This window comes from Giraffa tippelskirchi, chromosome 9 (assembly GCF_054371585.1).
Source record: "Giraffa tippelskirchi isolate mGirTip1 chromosome 9, T2T-mGirTip1v1.2.pri, whole genome shotgun sequence".
In the NCBI taxonomy this organism is placed as follows: domain Eukaryota; kingdom Metazoa; phylum Chordata; class Mammalia; order Artiodactyla; family Giraffidae; genus Giraffa; species Giraffa tippelskirchi.
In genome coordinates, this window is record NC_137283.1 from 11,363,531 (window position 1) to 11,383,983 (window position 20,453).

At 50.1% G+C, this 20,453-nt stretch overlaps 1 protein-coding gene across 5 annotated transcripts in view; it reads left to right on the plus strand.

Moving 5' to 3' along the window:
* Window positions 1-20,453, plus strand: part of ACVR2B (activin A receptor type 2B) — a 39,187-nt gene that overhangs the window by 3,138 nt on the left and 15,596 nt on the right. Inside the window, exon 1 of one of the 5 annotated variants that reach the window (XM_081527391.1) lies at window positions 8,380-9,160. The exons of 2 other annotated variants lie outside the window; for them this stretch is intronic. In XM_081527391.1, the coding sequence (XP_081383517.1) occupies window positions 9,109-9,160 (52 nt within the window). In that variant the 5' untranslated portion in view covers window positions 8,380-9,108. Of the gene's footprint in view, window positions 1-8,379; window positions 9,161-14,492; window positions 14,693-20,453 lie in introns of those variants that run through there. 2 more of the 5 variants (XM_081527393.1, XM_081527390.1) reach the window with 2 other exon arrangements.

Here is a 20,453-nt window from a genome sequence, read left to right on the forward strand (position 1 = left end):
GGATGGTTTTTTTTTAAGTTTTAATCATACAAGAGCTCAGGAAATATTGTACTCAACTCAGTATTCTACTAAAACAAGCCTCATCCAATCAGGAAATGATTGTGGAAACTTCAGCAAAAGGATTCCTAGTGAGCACTGAATCGTTTTAGATCTAAGACCAAAGTGAAAATGGGGGTTAGGGTGGAAGAAGAGTATCAAATGGTACATGTTTTGACAAGGTAGAAGTAACAACTAAATTAAAAAAAAAAAAGATGACGGTATAAATAGCTGTGGGAATTCCCTGGGGGTCCAGTGGCTAAGACTCTGTTCTCCCAATGCAGAAGGCCTGGGTTTGATCCCTTGTCAGGGAACTAAATCCCACTAAGACCTGGTGTAGCCAAATAAGTAAATACATAGATAAATATTTTTAAAAAATAAATGTGTGTGTGTATATATACATATATATATATATATATATAACACCTCAAAGAGCTCTGTTGCAAAGGCAAAATGTGCAAGTCATAAGGTACTCCTGGGGCAAAGGGAAAGCATAAAGCAAAATTTCAGAGTGTCCAGAAAAGTGATTGAGGGAATTCCCTGATGGTCCAGTGGTTAGACTCGGCACTGTCACTGTCTCTGATCCCTGGTAGGGAAGATGAGATCTTGGAAGTTGCACAGCGGGGCAAAAAAAAAAAAAAAAAAAGTTCAAGATCTGGGTGTAAAATACTTATAAAACTTATAGAAATGTGTTAAAAAGAAAATGGAGAGAAAAAAGATTGATAATGAAATCTATAGGATATAGTTAAAACAGTGGTAGTTGAAGTATAGCTTTATAATACTGTAACATTGATAAAAATAAAACAGTAAGTTAAATGAATTAAAAATACAGGAAAAAATAAAATGTCAATTCTACCTAATTAAAAAAAAGACTTTTTGTTTGTTGTTTGTTTGTTTTTTAATTGAAGGATAAATGCTTTACAGAATTGTGTTGATTTCTGCTAAACGTCATGATTCATCAATATGAATCAGCCACAGGTATACATATGTCCCCTGACACTGTATTTCTTTTATCTCCCCAAAGTCCATTTCTGAAGTATTTCATTCTCTCTTCATGATATTCCTATTTCCAAATGTCTTTCAGCATGTTTAAAATAGCTTTTTAAAAATTCCTTGACTGATAGTAACATCATCTCTGCCATTTCTGTCCGTTTCTAATGACTGATTTTTCTCCTGATGGGTTACATTTTCCTGCTTCTTCTCACATTGAGTAATTTTAAAAATTAAATGTTGGGCATTGTAAATTCTTTTATGGTATAATGCCAGATTTGTTGAATTCTTTTAAAAAGGTGTTGACCTGTTGTCTAGTAGGTATTTAAGTTACTTACAAGACCAGCTTGATCATGGCAAGGCTTGGTAGTGTGGATTTACAGTGGCCTTGACTCTAGGGCTAGTTCAGCTCCACTGCCCTTGGAGTGACCCTCTGAGTCTTTACTCTCAGTGTCCTGGTTGTTGAGTAAGGACTTGTCCACTTTGACCAGTTAGAAATAAAAAGTGTTCTATGCCAGTCTTGGAGCCATTCAGCTTGCTTGCTTGCTTCCCTCATGGAGTTGGTTTTAGAAAAGGCAGAGGAACCAGAGATCAAATTGCCAATATCCGCTGGATCATCGAAAAAGCAAGAAGAGTTCCAGAAAAACATCTATTTCTGCTTTATTGACTATGCCAAAGCCTTTGACTGTGTGGATCACAATAAACTGTGGAAAATTCTGAAAGAGATGGGAATACCAGACCATCTGACCTGTCTCTTGAGAAACCTGTATGCAGGTCAGGAAGCAACAGTTAGAACTGGACATGGAACAACAGACTGGTTCCAAATAGGAAAAGGAGTACGTCAAGGCTGTATTTTGTCACCCTGCTTATTTAACTTGTATGCAGAGTACATCATGAGAAACGCTGGGCTGGAAGAAACACAAGCTGGAATCAAGATTGCCGGGAGAAATATCAATAACCTCAGATATGCAGATGACACCACCCTTATGGCAGAAAGTGAAGAAGAACTAAAGAGTCTCTTGATGAAGGTGAAAGAAGAGAGTGAAAAAGTTGGCTTAAAGATCAACGTTCAAGAAAGCCCAGAGATAAACCCACGCACATATGGACACCTTATCTTCGACAAAGGAGGCAAGAATATACAATGGAGAAAAGACAATCTCTTTAACAAGTGGTGCTGGGAAAACTGGTCAACCACTTGTAAAAGAATGAAACTAGAACACTTCCTAACACCATACACAAAAATAAACTCAAAATGGATTAAAGATCTAAACGTAAGACCAGAAACTATAAAACTCCTAGAGGAAAACATAGGCAAAACACTCTCCAACATAAATCACAGCAGGATCCTCCATGACCCACCTCCCAGAATATCGGAAATAAAAGCAAAAATAAACAAATGGGACCTAATTAAAATTAAAAGCTTTTGCACAACAAAGGAAACTATAAGCAAGGTGAAAAGACAGCCTTCAGAATGGGAGAAAATAATAGCAAACGAAGCAACAGACAAACAATTAATCTCAAAAATATACAAGCAACTCCTGCAGCTGAATTCCAGAAAAATAAACGACCCAATCAAAAAATGGGCCAAAGAACTAAACAGACATTTCTCCAAAGAAGAAATACAGATGGCTAACAAACACATGAAAAGATGCTCAATATCACTCATTATTAGAGAAATGCAAATCAAAACCACAATGAGGTATCATTTCACACCAGTCAGAATGGCTGCTATCCAAAAGTCTACAAGCAATAAATGCTGGAGAGGGTGTGGAGAAAAGGGAACCCTCTTACACTGTTGGTGGGAATGCAAACTAGTACAGCCACTATGGAGAACAGTGTGGAGATTCCTTAAAAAACTGGGAATAGAACTGCCATATGACCCAGCAATCCCACTGCTGGGCATATACACCGAGGAAACCAGAATTGAAAGAGACGCGTGTACCCCAATGTTCATCGCAGCACTGTTTACAATAGCCAGGACATGGAAGCAACCTAGATGTCCATCAGCAGACGAATGGATAAGGAAGCTGTGGTACATATACACAATGGAATATTACTCAGCCATTAAAAAAATACATTTGAATCGGTTCTACTGAGATGGATGAAACTGGAGCCCATTATACAGAGTGAAGTAAGCCAGAAAGAAAAACATCAATACAGTATACTAATGCATATATATGGAATTTGAAAGATGGTAACGATAACCCTATATGCGAGACAGAATAAGAGACACAGATGCATAGAACAATTTTATGGACTCTGAAGGAGAAGGTGAGGGTGGGACGTTCTGGGAGAATAGCATTGAAACATGTATATTATCATATGTGAAACAGAACACCATTCCTTGTTCGATGCATGAGACAAGGGCTCAGGGCCGGGGCAATGGGATGACCCAGAGGGATGGGATGGGGAGGGAGGTGGGAGGGGGGTCCAGGAAGGGGAACACATGTAAACCCATGGCTGATTCATGTCAATGTATGGCAAAAACTATTACAATATTGTAAAGTAATTAGCCCCCAACTAAAATAAAAAAAAAAAAAAAAGATCAACGTTCAGAAAACTAAGATCATGGCATCTGGTCCCATCACTTCATGGGAAATAGATGGGGAAACAGTGGAAACAGTGTCAGACTTTATTTTTTTGGGCTCCAAAATCACTGCTGATGGTGACTGCAGCCATGAAATTAAAAGATGCTTACTCCTTGGAAGGAAGGTTATGGCCAACCTAGATATCATATTTAAAAGCAGAGACATTACTTTGCCAACAAAAGTCCGTCTAGTCAAGGCTATGGTTTTTCCAGTGGTCATGTATGGATGTGAGAGTTGGACGGTGAAGAAAGCTGAGCGCCGCAGAATTGCTGCTTTTGAACTGTGGTGTTGGAGAAGACTCTTGAGAGTCCCTTGGACTGCAAGGAGATCCAATCAATCCATCCTAAAAGAGATCAATCCTGGGTGTTCATTGGAAGGTCTGATGTTGAAGCTGAAACTCCAATACTTTGGCCACCTCATGCGAAGGGTTGACTCATTGGAAAAGACCCTATTGCTGGGTAGGATTGGGGGCAGAAGGAGAAGGGGACGACAGAGGATGAGATGGTTGGATGGCATCACCGACTCGATGGACATGGGTTTGGGTAGACTCCAGGAGTTGGTGATGGACAGGGAAGCCTGGCGTGCTGCAATTCATGGGGTCGCAAAGAGTCGGACACGACTGAGCGACTGAACTGACTGATGTGAAACCTTGAATTCAGCAAAAGCCCCAAGGAGACTTGTGTGCAGACCTCCAGCTTTCTCCGTGCAGTGCCCTCCTCTCGACTCTGCCCCTTCAGTTTCCCCAGCTCCGACCTCTCTCTCCGATCCCAGCTCTACAGGGTGGCCAGGTTCTGCTTGTTTAATGCACTTCCTGCACTGTGGACTGGAATGTGTCTCCAGGCAGAAAGCAGGGGCAATCATAAGCCTCACTTCAACTATTCCTCTTTTCACAGAGATTTCAGGATGGTGCAAAATCCAAAGATAGTTGACTCTTATCTTTCATCCAGTTTTCTTGTCTTGGCTCCAAAGGACAAATAACTGTTCCAGCTACTGCATGATGACTGGAAGTAAAACATCTTATCCAGCACTTTCAGAGGGTTCTCCACCTTGTAGGAGCCTGACCTAAAAAGGAGGCTTGGCTGGTCAGTTTTAAGAGTTCACAAGGATGGACTATTCTAGTTTTTTCTATTCTTACCAGAGTCTCTTTGATTCACTCACTATTGAAATGAAGGAAAAAACCCCTCCTAGTTTTACCTACTGTTCTTAAGTTACTGAGTCAGTGCTTTCCAGTGACTATCTCTTAGCTATTTTGAGATTCTGTATTTCCCGGGTACCTTTTCCACCCCATTCCTCAGCTTCCCCTTGCACAGAGAGTAGTCCATGAAGCTTTTATTGCTGTTGGTAGTTGTCTCAATTCATTTGTATTTTGGTGTTTTGGGGGAAACCTTGTCACCTGGTTTTATTGTAAATGTGCGTGGATTTGCTGTTCTCTTTTTTTCTCCTTCCATGTAGTTACTCTGTGAGAGTTTTGGAAGATTCAAAAGGTATGCAGCCACCAACCTAGCTCCCACCCATCTTCTCAGAATCTGGTAGAAGTTTTAAGAGCTTGAATGTAATTTACCAGGCTCTCTTTCCCCCTCTCTCTGCAATAGTAGAAGCATGTATCAAAATGTAGCCTCCATTAGTCTGTGTCACTAAGTTACTATAATGAGTATACCTTGCTTCTTGACCTCTAGCAGACTTACAGTATGAGTGAGAAATAAATTTTGTTGTTTTGAGCCACTGGGGTTTGGGGATTTTCTATTAGCACAGAATAATCTAATCTGTTATAAGAGCTATGGAGAGTTACCTTTCCAACCAAGCCAATTAATTTAGTTGACCTCAAGGCAGCCACCACTAAGTTAAGACAGGGTGGGAAGAAGAACTGTGGGGACAAGAAAGAAAAGAAAACAGTTTTGAAATGTCTGGGAAATAACTTTTGAAGTTGATGGCACATGGGACAGGTTGGAAGTAAATGGATACGTTTGGGGAGAATTGTATTGCCAAAAAAAACCATGCACCCATCCAGTTAATGTTACCCTCTGAAATTGTTTAATGTACTGGTAATTTAATGTACCTAAATTACCCACTAATATATACTCATATATGTTTCTCGTAGTTCTCATAATTACCCGCTATGGTGTATCTCTATAATCAGGGCCTTTCATGAGCTGAAACAGGCTGGGGCTACTTCTGTGTGTTTAAGTAAAGAGGTCTCTAAATACAATTACAGAAATTCCGCTTGCTTTAAGAGTTTATCTTGCCAATTAAATGTACTTAAGCTTCACAACAGAATGCGTTCTAACTATACAGATGCCAAGTAGTATACCGCTACAGTCTTCTGTCTTCCTGTTAACCTGATGTGGAAGGATGCCATGCTCAGCTGTGTCTTCCTGACCCCTTGCTTTCCCACCTTGATCACTGAGGAAGGAAAACAACGGGAAGAGTGGTTTGAACACACAGAATTCCTGAATGGCAGAATTCCCTGCCATAAATTTTAGAGTGGACATTTGTTGGGTTTTTGCCTTTCAACTTCCCATCACCTCATGCCTGATATTTCAGGTACCCATCATCACCTTCCCAAACAGTGTGTGGGCACATGAACAAATGGTGGTCGAGACAGAGGCTAACCCTATGAGCCTAACAACAGGGATTTCAGCTCTGCAAGAGAATCATGAGAAGAGGATTCCAGCCTTGCCAGTGGGGAGTTTGGGGTGGGGGGCTTTTAGGCAGAAACCAACTTAGTGTGTCTTGGGAACAGAAAGTAGGTCAGGGTGTCTGGCTGATGATGGTGAGATGGTGGAGGAAGTAGAGCTGTTCATATACCAGTTTGTTAGCCATCATAACAGGAAGCCATGGGAAGACTTGAAGCAAGGGGAAAATGTGAAGTGAGTCCCACTTTGAAAAGATCATTTCAATTGCTATCCAGAACATACAGCCAGGCAAGAATGACAGCCGGTGACAAGACATGATTTTAGTTCACTGCTGTTGCAGTGGTCCACAAGTGAGATACTGGGTAGTGACAGTGCATTTGGAAGAGAAGTGGATTTATGGTGGATGTGTTTCTGAAGCTAGATTGCTGATGGACTGAATATGGGAGGAATCAAGAATTACACAAAATTTCAGTTTGAACTATTGGCTGGTTATGCCATTGATTCAGACAAGCACAACTGGAGCAGTAGATTTATTGGGGAATGAGGAACTCTGCTTTAGTTAGGGCAAGTTCTAGATACCTGATAGGCTGCCCAACAGAGATGTCAGGTAGGCATTTGGTTATGTGAATTTGAAGTTCCCAGAGATGCCAGAGTGGAAGACAGATGTGTTGGCTGTTTGGACCACCCTGAGCCTTTATTGTGATACCCTACCTGGTGTGGAGTAGCAGAGAAGCAGCAGCCAGTCTAATTGTTGGCACACAGATTATAGTCGCTACCTTCCAGTAGGAAGGAGGCAGTGATTTATCTTCCCTTCCAAGGAAATGACATAGTTGCTTTTCTTGTCATGTGTCCATCAGTATAGCATCCTATAATCTATAAGTGACTCCAAAGTGTGGTCCCTGAGGTGTTCCTGGTGCTGTGGAAACTAGGGGTGGTGGACCCTCATTTCAACTTCATTGATACACTTTCTACAAAGTGGACTTTTACATAAGATTTCGTTTGAATAAGGTTTCTGCTATTTTTAAAATGTAGAGCATGGAAGGAATCTAGCCTACTCACATTTTCCCCTTTATTTATTTAGCCTCCTCGCTTTCTGTAAAAGGAAACTGAGGCTCAGAGAAGTGAAACAACTCAGACTTCCAGGCTCCACCTCGATCCTGGCTCCCCTTGCCCTGCTCCAAGAAAGATTGTGGTAAATCAGGAGCGGCCAGAGAACCATTTCTCTACCGAACGATTCCTCCCCTCATCCCTGAGATGTGAGCGGGCTTTCCCTCTTTAGCTGGGAGCCCCATCTGCTGCTGCTGCAAAGTTGCTTCAGTCGTGTCCGACTCTGTGCGACCCCATAGACGGCAGCCCACCAGGCTCCTCTGTCCCTGGGATTCTCCAGGCAAGAATGCTGGAGTGGGTTGCCATTTCCTTCTCCAATGCATGCATGCATGCTAAGTCGCTTCAGTCGTCTCCGACTGTGCAACCCTACGGACACTAGCCCACCAGGCTCCTCTGTCCATGGGATTCTCCAGGCAAGAATACTGGAGTGGGTTGCCATTTCCTTCTCCATCATGACCCTCCCAAGCCCTGATTGTGGTAAGGATGGTAGAAACCGACAGCTCCCAAGAAGGCATCTGGGGAGTGAAGAGTGTAGCAGAGACACTCTCTGGACAAGCTCAACTACGGGAACAATTGAGAACAGTTTTGAAGGTGCAGATTAAAGCGGGGGTGGGGTGGGGGTGGGCGGGCGGAGGGTAGGTGGGTGCAGTGCTGAGAGACCATTCGGGGTTAAGGGTAGAGGGGCAAGTTGCTAGAGGCTCTTTTCCATCTGCTGCTGCTCTGCGGGGGCGGGGCTCCCACTCTCCCTCCCTGGGATGTGTCCAATTTCAAGATCCCCAGCTGTGCCTTTGTGTGTGTTTGGGGTTGGGTTGCAGACGTAAGAGACCACTTGTCATTTTAGGGAAATCAGCCTTTTTTCCTGCAGATTAGTTCGCCCATCAATACAGACACGTCTCCTGTGGTTCACTGTGACCCCCCATCTCAGGTGGGGAGACGGAGGCGCAGAGGGGAATCCAGGCCACAGTCCGGGGCGACCCAGCCTCTCCGTGGTCACAAAGCAGCATGCGTTCGGGAGCGTGGGCTCCAGAGCGCAAAGCAGGAATCACGGTGCCGCGGCTACGAGGTCCCGGAGTCCCGGGGCTAAGTGGTCCGGGACCCAATCTTGCCATCTCGGCCAGCTCGCCCTGCCTCGTCCTCGGGTCCTGCAGTTTGCACGCGCCTTCAAGACCACGCCGGCCGGGGGGCGGGGCCTTCGTTTGTTGTTTATCTGGGGCCCCGCCCCCGAGGGGGGCGCGGACCACGCGGCCTGAGGGCCCGCCTCCCCTCCCCCTCCCCGCCCAGCTCGCCCGCCTCTTTGTATCCAACATCCGGGTTTCCCCGCTGGCTCGGCTCCGCGGCCGCGGCTCAGGAGCCATTTTGGACTCGGTTCAGCTCCCCTCCCCCCCACCCCTCCCCCCGTTCATGGCCCCTCCGGACTCGGCCCCTGTGCCCGGGGCCCGGGCCCAGCCCCGCCGCGCTATGCCTGAGTCGGGCGCGCCCCGGCCCGCGCCCCGCCGCCGCCCCCCGGCCCCCGCGTCGTCCCGGAGCCCGGGCCGAAGCCTGCGCCGCCCGCAGCGGCCCTGAGCCCGGCACCGCCGTCCGGCCCTTGGAGCCTGCACGCTGCCGGGGACGAAGGCGCAGGAAACGCGCGGGGAACGAGACCGAAGGAAGGAGCGGGAAGGAGAGCGCAGCCGCCGCCGGGCCCTGCGCGCCCCGGGAGCGCCGCGCGGCCCTGCCCGCGGGCTCCGGGTGTCCGCGGGGCGGCGCCGCGGAACATGACGGCGCCCTGGGCGGCCCTCGCCCTCCTCTGGGGATCGCTCTGCGCTGGTAAGAACGGGGCGCGGCGTGGGGGGCGCAGGAAGGGCGCGCGGGGCGGCTTCGGGCGCCGCGCGGTGTTTACCAACAAAGGGCGGGCCCGCGGCCTCCTTGCCGCGCCACCTGCACCCAGCTTGCACCTCCCGGGGCGGGGACAGGGGGCGCGCAGGGCGCCTCGCTCGCTGATCTTGGGGAGGGGGGATGATCTTGCCTGTGCGGCGGCCTGCGGGGCTCCCGTTCGCGGGGGCGACCCCAGCGTCGGGGTTCAGGCTATATGGGCGCGTGGAACCCAGGGAGAGTGAGATGAAAATCGGAGCATGGGGAAGGTGGCCAAGAGGGGCGCGCAGATCTTATACGGAGGTAGCGGGATTGTAGGTGCAGCAGCGGCTGGGGGCAGGATTGCGCGACCCTCAGAGCCACTTAGGTGTAGCGGAGCGAAGCGGCCCGCTTCACACAGCCCAGAGGAGTCTCTTGCACTCCAGCCCACCACGTCTGCGTGGTGTTCCCCGGGAGGCGCGCCGTTGGCGCAAGCTCCCACCTGCGCCCGCTTTCCCTGCGGCGCCCCGGTACGCGAGGTGCGGTCACCCCGAGGAACTGCTTTGTTTTGGGGCACCTGGAAGGCGAGGTGGGGCGAGAAGAAAAACCAACAGGTCCCTATTCGTTCTGACCTCTGGGAAAGCACGTGGCGGGGGTGGGTGACCCTGCTAGCGTTCGGCTTGCGTGCTGGCGGCTGAGGGTGGGTGGGTGCGGGTGTATACACGCGGAGCTCCGCTGGGAGATCGTTTTTCCCCCTGGCCGGCGCACAGATTTTCCTCTTTGAGCGGTACTGGGACGCGCCCTATTCCAGTGTGCGCGCGCGGACAGCCTCCGCACTCGTCTTCGGATGGCTCTGGGCAGCCCTGGAAAGCCGCGCATTAAAGCTTCAGGGAGAAGCCCGGGATGGTCTCTTAGGAGGCTGGTGCGCGGCAGCCGGGGAGCTGGTCCTGCGCGTCTTTGTTCCAAGCCCCCATTACACATGCAGCGCGGGTCCCCTGCTGCCCGTGGTGGCAGCTTAAGAGTCTGGGAAACCCGCGAAGGGCGGGGCCGGGAGTGCAGGGGCGGGGCTGGGATCCCCGGGCTGCTGCGGGGGTGGGGATCCCGGATCTCCTTCTTATCCCACTCCCACTCTACCGGCCTCCTTTCCGGTGTATCGTGGCTTAGCCTTCTGCACAGAAGGCAAGTAAGTAAGTTCTCCTTGTGGGGCTTGGAGCTGCGTAACTTGAATGCAGCGACTGGAAGACAGAGACCCCTTATTGGTGGATGCATGCGTGCTCAGTCATGTCCGACTCTTTGCGACTCCATGAACTGTGGCCCGCCAAGCTCCTCTGTGTCCATGGGATTGTCCAGGCAAGAAGAGTGAGTTGCCATTTCCTCCTCCAGGGGATCTTCCCGACCCAGGGAGCCAACCTGGATCTCTTGCATTTGCATTGGCTGCTGCTGCTATTGCTAAGTCGCTTTAGTCGTGTCCGACTCTGTGCGACCCCATAGACGGCAACCCACCAGGCTCCCCTGTCCCTGGGGTTCTCCAGGCAAGAACACTGGAGTGGGTTGTCATTTCCTTCTCCAATGCATGAAAGTGAAAAGTGAAAGTGAAGTCGCTCAGTCGTGTCCGACTCTTCGGGACCCCATGGACTGCAGCCTGCCAGGCTCCTCCGTCCATGGGATTTTCCAGGCAAGAGTACTGGAGTGGGTTGCCATTGCCTTCTCCGTCTTGCATTGGCAGGCGCATTCTTTACCACCAGCCGCGCCACCTGGGAAGCGCCCCCTTATTGGTACTTGGGGACAATATGGAAGGGGGTCATGAATCTTTTGGAGCCATTTCTTGTGTCAGAGAAGCAAAGTGTCCATGGTGTTGAACCTGTTCCTTTCTCTGCCTTTCAAGTTTTGCTTTGAGATGCTTTTCTCCCAAGTGAGATCTCTGAAGTGAAGGAAGACATTGGCCTCTAGAGGGAAGGTCTGCAGCTAGCCTACTTACTAGGCAAGCAGCGGCTCATGTGGCTATCTCTGGATCCCTCCTGGAGGTGCTGGGCTCTTCCAAGACCAGGCCTTCAGAGGTGGCCTCTTCCCTAATGAACTCTTCTGTCCTGACCAGTCTCAGGTCCCTGCCTGATTAGGTGAGGCAGGGTGGGATTGGGTCCCTGGGATCTCCATCCTCTTCCCTGGCTTGGGCAGTGCTTGTGTGTGTTTGCTTAGTCGCTCAGTCGTGTCCGACTCTGTGATCTCATGGACCGAAGCCGGCCAAGCTCCTCTGTCCATGAGGATTCTCCAGGCAAGAACACTGGAGTGAGTGGCCATGCCCTCCTCCAGGGGATGTTCCCAACCCAGGGATCAAACCCAGGTCTCCCGCACTGCAGGCGGACTCTTTACTGTAGGAAGGTGGGAGTCACTGTGTGTCTCTTGTGGTCACATCAGCCAGTCCTCTGGTGGCCACTGCCTGACTTGTGAGGAGCGATGGGAGGAGCCTCAACAGACCCTAGTGGGGGCAGAGCTGGTCCTCCTGTTCCTCCATCCTCCTGGATGTGCTTCCTTCAAACCCTGGGCTTGCTGTTTAGAAGTACCCCCACCTCCTTGTAGAAGGATGGTCTAGGATAGCACTGTCAAAGAGAAATATAGAGGGAACCACATAGAAGACTTAAACTTTTCTGGTAGTTTTGTTAATAAAAGGAAAAAGAAACAGGTGTGTCTTAGCCTCCCCGGGCCGCTATAACAAAATAGCACAGACTGTGTGACTTAACTCTTTTCTCACAGTCTGGAGGTTGGAAGTCTGAGGTCAGTATGCCAGCATGGTCTGGTTTTGGTGAGGGCTGTCTTGCTGGCTTGCAGATGGCTGTAGTCTCACTGCATCCTCACATGGCCTTACCTGGTGCTTCAGGTGGGGATACTGGGGGCACTGTGTTTTTTTTTTTGCTTCCGCTAACCCCATCAAGGGGGCTCCACTCTCATGAACCTCTAACGTTTTGCAAAGACCCCATCTACAAATCCCATCACATTGGGCATTAGAGTTTCAACGTAAGAATTTTGAGGGGACACATTCAGCCCATAACAAGGGCAAATTAACTTTAATGGCATATTTTATTTAACCTAATGTATATAACACAGTCATTTCAACTTGTAGTCAGTATTAAAACAGACATTTTACATTCTTTACTGTCGTCAAAATCCACGGCATATTTTATGCTTACAGAATGTCTCAGTTCAGACTTTGTACATTTTAGATGCTCAGTAGCCTCATTTGGCTGGTGGCTACCATATTAGACGATGCAGGTCTGTACGAAAAGGCAGAATGGATGCTGCAGTCATGGTACACAGTGCTTGATACAAGATCAGTGTTAGTGAGTTTTGCAAGTCTTCTGTGATCTGTGCTTGGCCAAGTGTCCTTGGGAAACAAGTCATTTGGCTCTTGCCTTGCAGTGGATATCCCAGACACACATCTGTGTATCCCCCAAGAACTCCTGACCTCTGTCTGTGTACTTGTGCTTTAGATCAGGGCCTGTAGGTTGGAGAGTATGCTGAGTGAAATGTCAGGGGCCCCTAGCTGAGGAGGAGGACCTGATTCCTGTCTGTCCCATCAGAAAGTGCAGGCCCTGACTGCTCCATGCTGTCCTTGTAGGCAGCTACTCTCCCACCCAAAGATGTGCTCCATTTCCTCGGGGGGATGTGTGTATGCCATGAGTGAAGGGACTCTCAGGCCCAGTGTAGTGGCAGCTCTCAAGGACACAGACCAGAGTCACAAGCCACCGGTACCCTTCCCCGGGGAGGGGTGTCCGTGTCCTTGTACCTGCTGAGCACTCCAGGCTCTGCCCTGGCTGGCTGGTCGGGCTGCCCCTTTGAGAGGAGCGGGCACTCTCCTCAGCTCTTAGAGACGCTTCCAAGATAGATGATGTGAGACACTCACCCAGCCTCCCAGGCTCTCCACCTGGGTGAAAACACAAGAGACCCTGATGGCCACCCACTACTCTACAGGGTCTTTCTGGGCATCCTGATTCCCCCAGATAGCACCTGGACTTCTCCTGGCACTTTGTCTAAGGAACTGCCTTTCCAGAGAACCCAGTAAAGCATGCACATCGTACACTCTGAGGATCTGATGAGAGCTGTGGCCCTTTCCCCCAGGAAAATGCAAATAGAGAGTGCGTGTGAGAGTGAGTGCATACTTAGTGCACACTCACTGTTTGCACTGATATCAGGTAACTGTGGCCCCCTGGATGGGATTTTGTGAAGGCCTGGCTCCCCTGCCTGCCCTGCCCATCGTTTCAGGGCAGCATTGTTCCTGAGGGACAACGTGCTGTCCTTGGCGGGTATGCTGCACCGGGCGGGTTCCACCTACCTGTTCTAGCCACTGCACGTGGCGTCTCCTTTACTTCTGCCTTTTGTGACCCTGCCCACTGCTCACATGCCAGCCCTGGTTTCCTCCCTGCAACCCCCCCCCCCCTTCCTGCAGGAAGCCCTCCCTTGAGTGCCTGTGCATTCAGCCTCCTGCCTGCGAACTTAGGGCAGTCCAAGTGAGGACCAGAGACCCTAGAGCTACTTGTAAATACTGGCCTTTTACCAGGAACTGGGATCTGGGGACCTAGGTATGCGGTAACTGATCTGGATCCTTCTTTTGAGAATGACACTGAACAGACAGCCCTCAGGCACGGTCCTGGCTGGCTAGACCTCATTCTAGAACAGAGTTTCTCAACCTTGACACTGTTGACAACTTGGATCCCGTTATTCTTTGGTATTTGTATAGGTGGGAAGGGAGGGTGTCTTGTTCATTGCAGAATGGTTTGCAGTATCACTTGGCCTCTACCCACAAAATGCTAATAGCACTTGTAATCCGGAAAACCAAAAATGCTTGGCGTGGAGAGGGCATAAATCACCTGATTGAGAACCTGATCTAGAATGTTCTCATGATTTTAAAGGGACAGAGAGTTGTGGGAGATGGGGTTAATGGCTAATACCATCCCCCTTACTCCCTCCCCCCAGCGGCGCGCGCGCGCGCGCGCACACACACACACACACACACACTCACTCACTCACTCACTCACTCACTCACTCACTCACTCACACACACACTCTCCTTATAAGATTCAGGGCGGAAGGTTGGATTCTAAAAGTCTGGGAGATTCCTACTTCAGCGTCAGGGTTTGGTTCAAATTTGTGGTTCAGGAGTGCCGCTGGCCACCGTGGAGAGAATCCTGACGTCCTTGAGTTTTCCCAGAAGTGGTTCAGGTTTCAGGGAGGCGGCGATTGTGGGTGGCCGGACAGCCTGCCTGCCGCCCCCGCCCACCACTCTGACTGCACCGCCAGGTTCGCATCTTGCCTCACCCGCCGGGGCCTCTGCGCCTCTCGGTGTCCCTGTGCGCGCACCTGGCAGCCACCGCGGGCCTAGCGGAGCACCGGGCATGCCCTCCCCCGCGAGCCAAGCGAGCGGGCCGGCCGAGCACCCTGGGGAGCCACCGCTGCCCTGGGCCTGGGGCTCCGAGGCGGTGGACACCGGGGCGGGGGCGCCGCCTCTCCCCAAAGGTATGGGGCGGGGGCGCAGCTCCACCCTGGCCCGGGGAGGTGTGGTGGGTAGCGCGGCTGGAGGCTGGAGACCAGATGGGCGCCGGCACCACCGCCCCGACCCGGGGTTGATCCCATCCGGCGCCTGTTGGTTGTTCTTGGCAGACTGGCAGCTCTGTGTTCCTCCTCCACTCCTCCCCCAATCTACTCGCGGCTCAACTCGGGAGCCTTCTGCGGGGGATCTCCTCTCTGATCTGGAGATCAGCAAAATACACCTTGCTGCACTGAGCACGATTACAGAGTGGGAGGAAGCAGTCCCCAAAGCTTCAGCTTCCAAGTTCTCCCTGTCGCTGCTGTGTGGTGTGTGAAGTGCTTGTTTTAAAGGTTTTTATTTTGTCTTTATTTATTTATTTTGTTGATGTTGAGACTTCTGCTTCCATCTTTTGGGGTCTTCCCAAAGGGGACTTTGTTGTCATCTCAGGATTCTTTATCCTTTTTCTCTTCCCTTCCATTCTGTCACCTGTTCTTTGTTCCAGAATAGACACCTCCCCCTTCTTGGGCCTTTCTCCACCGAACTGTGGCCTGCCATCCCAGCCCCAGAGGCGCCTGGTCTTTGCCATCCTGCCCCTGGATGCCTCGGTTGTTGGGTAGGGATGGGCAAAAGGAGAGGCTGCTGGCCTCTTCTGAGTTTGATGGTGAAATTTCTCAGTGCTCTCTGTCTGAGACTGTGGTAGGTTCTGGAAACCGACTGGTAACGCAGGCTGAGATTGTTCGGGAGTTTGTTGGGCCTCCCCTGGCCCGGGATCAGTCTTGGCTTTCTGCGTTTGGACAGCCCCATGCCTTGCCCTGGTTCTCCAGTCTAGCTGTGCACACACACGTGCCTTCTTCAAACTCTCTCAGGGACTGGCGGCCCTAGCGGAGTGTTTTCAGTCATGGGCACGTGATCGCTGGGCGTGGGTGTGGGAAAGGAAGGTTGCTGCCCCAGTGGGCGGATGTGAGTCCTCCTCCTGCCCCGGGCAGGGGGTGGCTTCTAGGGGTCTGGCCTGCCACTCACTGGGATGACTGCTCCCTGGCCGGTTTCTGGGCCGGAGCTGAGGCGTTTTGTGAGGTGAGTGCATATTCTTGTTTGCAAACGTTCCTCTGCCGACTATTTCAGTTCCACTCTGACAACCAAGGAGGCTAAAATTAGTTCTGGGGAAGGAAAAGGAAGGCTGCTTGGAAACCCAAGCACTTGGCTGGAGCATGGAGGAGGCTGCTTCCTGGGGCTGGTGGCCCAGCGTTGTGGGGAAGATGTGACCAGACCAGCTGTTGTCTGTCCGTCTGAGGAGAGGGAGGGGCCCCTGCTTGCCTCCTAGACAAGCACCAATGAAAACGGGAGGCTGACTTGGAAGCTGCTGCTCTTGAGTGCTGATGCCAGGATGTTTTCTCCTCCTGGCGTGTCTAGTGGAGCACAGTGTTGTCAGGTGTGAGCACAGTGCCGTTTAACGTCCAGTACCGCTGAGAACCCTCCTTCCCCCTTTACCCTCATTGACTCAGAAAGCATGCGTGAGTTCTCAGTCTTGGACTGCAACCCTGGGTTAAGAACGCATTACTGGATTCTGTTTGAGAATTACCCTCCTGTCCAAGTTTGACATTCCCTTCAGGGCCTCACAGGCCGGGCAGACCGGAGCCTCCCTCGGACGCTGACTCGGGTGGGAGTGAGCGTGTGCCTGCGAGCTTAGTTGCTTCAGTCACGTCTGACTCTCTGTGACCCTATGGACTGTAACCTGCCAGGCTCTTCTGTGCATGGAATTCTCCAGGCAGGAATATTGAGTGGGTTGCCGTGCCCTCTTCCAGGGGGTCTTCCTGACCCAGGGATTGAACTCACATCTCTTATGTATCCTGCCTTGGCAGACAGATTCTTTACCACTAGAGAGTAGGGGTTAGAGGAGAGCCCTTGGTGCCTTGAGGGCAGAGGGGAGTCAGGGTGCATCTGCTCTGGAGCTTAGAAAACAGAGGGGCAGAGGAGTCAGGTGAATTCTGGTTTCCATTCCCACCTGGCTGGTGCCTCCTGTGAAGCCCCCACCCCGACCTGAGAGTGAGTCCTGCAGGACTCTAGGGGGGAGGCGAGGCGGCCCAATGTAGTCGTCTCCTCTCCCTGAAGAGCCCCTCCCAAACCTCCGCTCATCCTGGGGTCTCCTGGGGTGTAGTTGATAGTAAGTCACTTTGGCTGTAACTTCTTGTCCCATTTAAAATTTTTGTTCGTTTTTAGTTTTATAAGTAACACATACGGATTCAGTGGCAGAAATTTAGATATTACAGGTGAAACCATGGTGTCTTTTGCCAGCTCTGTCTGCCCTCTGAATCCTCCTCCAGAAACGAGCCTTCTCAGTTTGGTGGAGTTTGACCTGTGTATCTATAGAAGCATTAGACTTAGAGAAAGACAGAAAGCTGTTTTTTTCTTTTTAACCTAAAATGGTATTACTCTTTTTCAAACATTTAACTGAAGTATGAATTATGTATAGAATAGTGTAATTATCATGAGTGACAACTTGAGGAATTTTCACAAAATGAATATGCTGATGTCATCAGCATCCAGATGGAGATGCTCGCCCCTTCCCCACTGAGCCCTCTCTTTCTCCATTCCAGTCTTGACCTCTAAACCCTGGAGGGTAACCACTGCCCTTTTTTAATAGCTTATGTTAGTTTAGCCTGTCACTGTGCTTTGAAGTGTAGTGAAGTGAAAATCGCTCAGTCGTGTCCGACTCTTTGTGACCCCATGGACTATATACAGTCCATGGAATTCTCCAGGCCAGAATACTGGAGGGGGTAGCCTTTCCCTTCTCCAGGGGAATCTTCCCAACCCAGGGATCGAACCCAGGTCTCCTGCATTGCAGGCGGATTCTTACCAGCTGAGCCACAAGGGAAGCTGTCATGGTGCTTTAAACAGATGTAATCTTGCAGGGTGAACTGTTTTGTGTCCCCATCTTTTGCTCACCGTGGTTTGTAACTTGCATCCACATTGTCACATGTCATGGTTTTGGTGGTGTGTTTTGTTTTTTCTTCCCACCACATGGTGTGCAGGATCTTAGTTCCTCTAGCCAGGGATTGACTCTGTGTCCCCTGCAGTGGAAGCATGGAATCTTAACCACTGGACCACCAGGGAAGTCCCTGTCATGGCTTTTTAAGCTCAGAGACTTGTTCTGGCAGTCTTTTTCAGTGTTTATGGATCTACCTCAGTCTTTTTAACAGTGTGAAATTTCAAAGTTTGGAGATAGGCTGCGTTTTGTCTGGTCTCTCCTATGGATGGACTTTCTGATTGCTCACAGTTTATGCAGATTGTTTGCTAAGGATTGATGACAGGAAGAGAGAGTTCGGAGTCACAGGGCATGTATGTTTTGAATTTTAATATAGATATCGGGAAACGATTACACGTGGTTATACTGTGTTGTGGTGGTGTGTATGTGTGTTTGTGTCCCTGTGTAATGGTAGGTTACAGAGCTTGAAAATCGCCCACCTCATGAAGGCTGCCCAGACAAGAAGGATGCTCACTTCCTCTGACCTGGTGTCTGAGGCGATCCAGAGAGGCTGCTTCCTATGTCTGAGTTACTGTGTCGACGGGGGAGGTGGCAATGGACTGACCAGGGTACGGTCCGGGATTGGGGTGGATGCACACGTGTGTGTCTGTGTGCGCTCACTAGTCAGGCTCCATGCCGCCTCCACCCCCGGAGAGACTGAGGCTCTGGCTGAAGGTTGTTGGGGGGCAGGCTCTCCTGGTGCACCCAGTGCATTTGACAAGCTCTGGGTACGGCAGGATCCTCGTGTCACGCGTGGTGATAGTGGAGGTAGGGAGGATGGGAGAAACTTGTAGGAGAATGCCTCTGGAGCCTGGTGAGAGGCTTTTCACAGCAGAAGGGGCTGCGGTGAGCTGCAGTTCCTGGGCGAGTGTGCGCCTTGTGCCCTCGCACCCTCTTCTGCCTTGACTGGCTGAGGAATTCAAGAGGGCAGGTTGAGACGGCTTGTTCTCCAAAGCCCCTGCTTTCCTAGCTCCTTCCTGACCGTGCGCTCTGCTCTTCACTGCTCTTTTCCCGGGATTCCCTGTGTGAGCCCGCTTGTCAGGCCCTGTTCGTGGAGCTGGGTGGCAGTGCATTAAGGGTACTGTTTCTAGCGCGAGTGACGTCCCAGCCAGCTTTCCCACATTGCACAGGTGATGGGCGCTGTTTGTGTAGTAATCTGCTTAGGCTGCAGAATACCACACAGAAATTAATTTTCACAGCTCTGGAGGCTTGAAGTCAAAGACCAAGATTTTGTCGGGGTTGATTGCTGGTGAGCCCTTGCTCCTTGGCATGCAGAGAGCTGCCTTCTTGCTGTGTCCTCACACAGCCTTCTCTCTGGGTGTGTCTCTTCCTCCTTCTTACAAGGACAGCAGTCCTGTTGGGTTAGAGCCCCGCCCATGTGCCCTTGACTGACCTCAATTACCTCTTCAGAGACCTTCATTCCTAGTATAGTCATATTGCCGGTATGAATTTGAGGGCAAGGAGCTGCAGTTCAGTTCACAAGAGTCTAAAATAATGAAGTTGGTTGAGAGGGAATCGTTTTCCTTTTGACTTACCCTTTGGAAGGGAAGTTAACTTTCTTCAGGACTCCGCTTTGGTGTCAGTGTTCTGGATTAACACTTTCTATGGGCAGTCTTACCTACACTGGTGATCTCAGTTGCTGCGTATGTGTGGAGGTGTCCTCTTGAGGTATTATATATAGTCCTGAAAATATATTTAAAAACTGGGTCAAAGTAGATATGGAGGTTCCCTCTTTTGATGATCAGGATCAACCCTCTTTCTGAAGGCACCTGGAAAAGATGGGCAAACAGAGAGAAGACCTCCATTTGAAAGCATTGTACAGCTGAGAAGACAGGGAATACCTACCAGGCCAGGATCTGTGTGACTGCAGGGCCCCTGGGTGGTGACTTTTACATCTTAGTCTGTTTTCAGTTCCACATGGGCAACTGAGAGGCTGAGCCTTGCACTTGACACCTGTGCTGGGTGAGGAAGACAGAAATTGGAATTTTAAACAGAGGGTGAGTATAGTGAGCCCTTCTTTTTGGTTTGGGACCCCAAAGATATAGAGTTGAGGGGGAGCCAGAAGAAGACAGACTCTAAAATGGGATGAAGATGTTTGGTAGAAATCATGTTGCTTCTCAGCTTTCTCTGCAGCCAGTTCAGGAGCTGACGTGGCCATTGGCCACTCAGGTATTTGCTTTCCAGCTTCAGAACTTCACTTCTGTGGTTCTTTGCTGTTCCTTTTGTCGTTATGGGTTTATGCCTTAAAAACCTTTTTTTGCTGTGGTTTTAGTGGGATTATAGGAGGGAGCAAAAATAACATTTGTGTATAATCCTTGACCTTTTATCTACAAGCTCTCTTGCCAGGGTCCTTCAGGAATGATGGGCTGTGGAGAAAGGCAAGTGTTTTGGAGAATGGTCCTGGACCCTTTTTTTTTTTTTTTTTGTAATTGCTTATTTTATTTTCGGCTGTGCCGAGTCTCCGTTGCCGTTCAGGCTTTTCTCCAGTTGCAGCGTGCAGGGGCTGCTCTCTAGCACGGGCTACAGTAGTTGTGGTCCACCAGCTTAATTGCTCCGTGGCATGTGAGATGTTCCCTGATCAGGGATTGAACCCTCGTCTCCTGCGTTGGCAGGCAGATTCTTTACCACTGAGCCACCAGGAAACCCCTCCCCCCACCACCTTGTTCTGTGGATGGTGTTAGGGAATCATTTACAAAGTCGAAGCTGAATGTGACTTGAGGTGACCT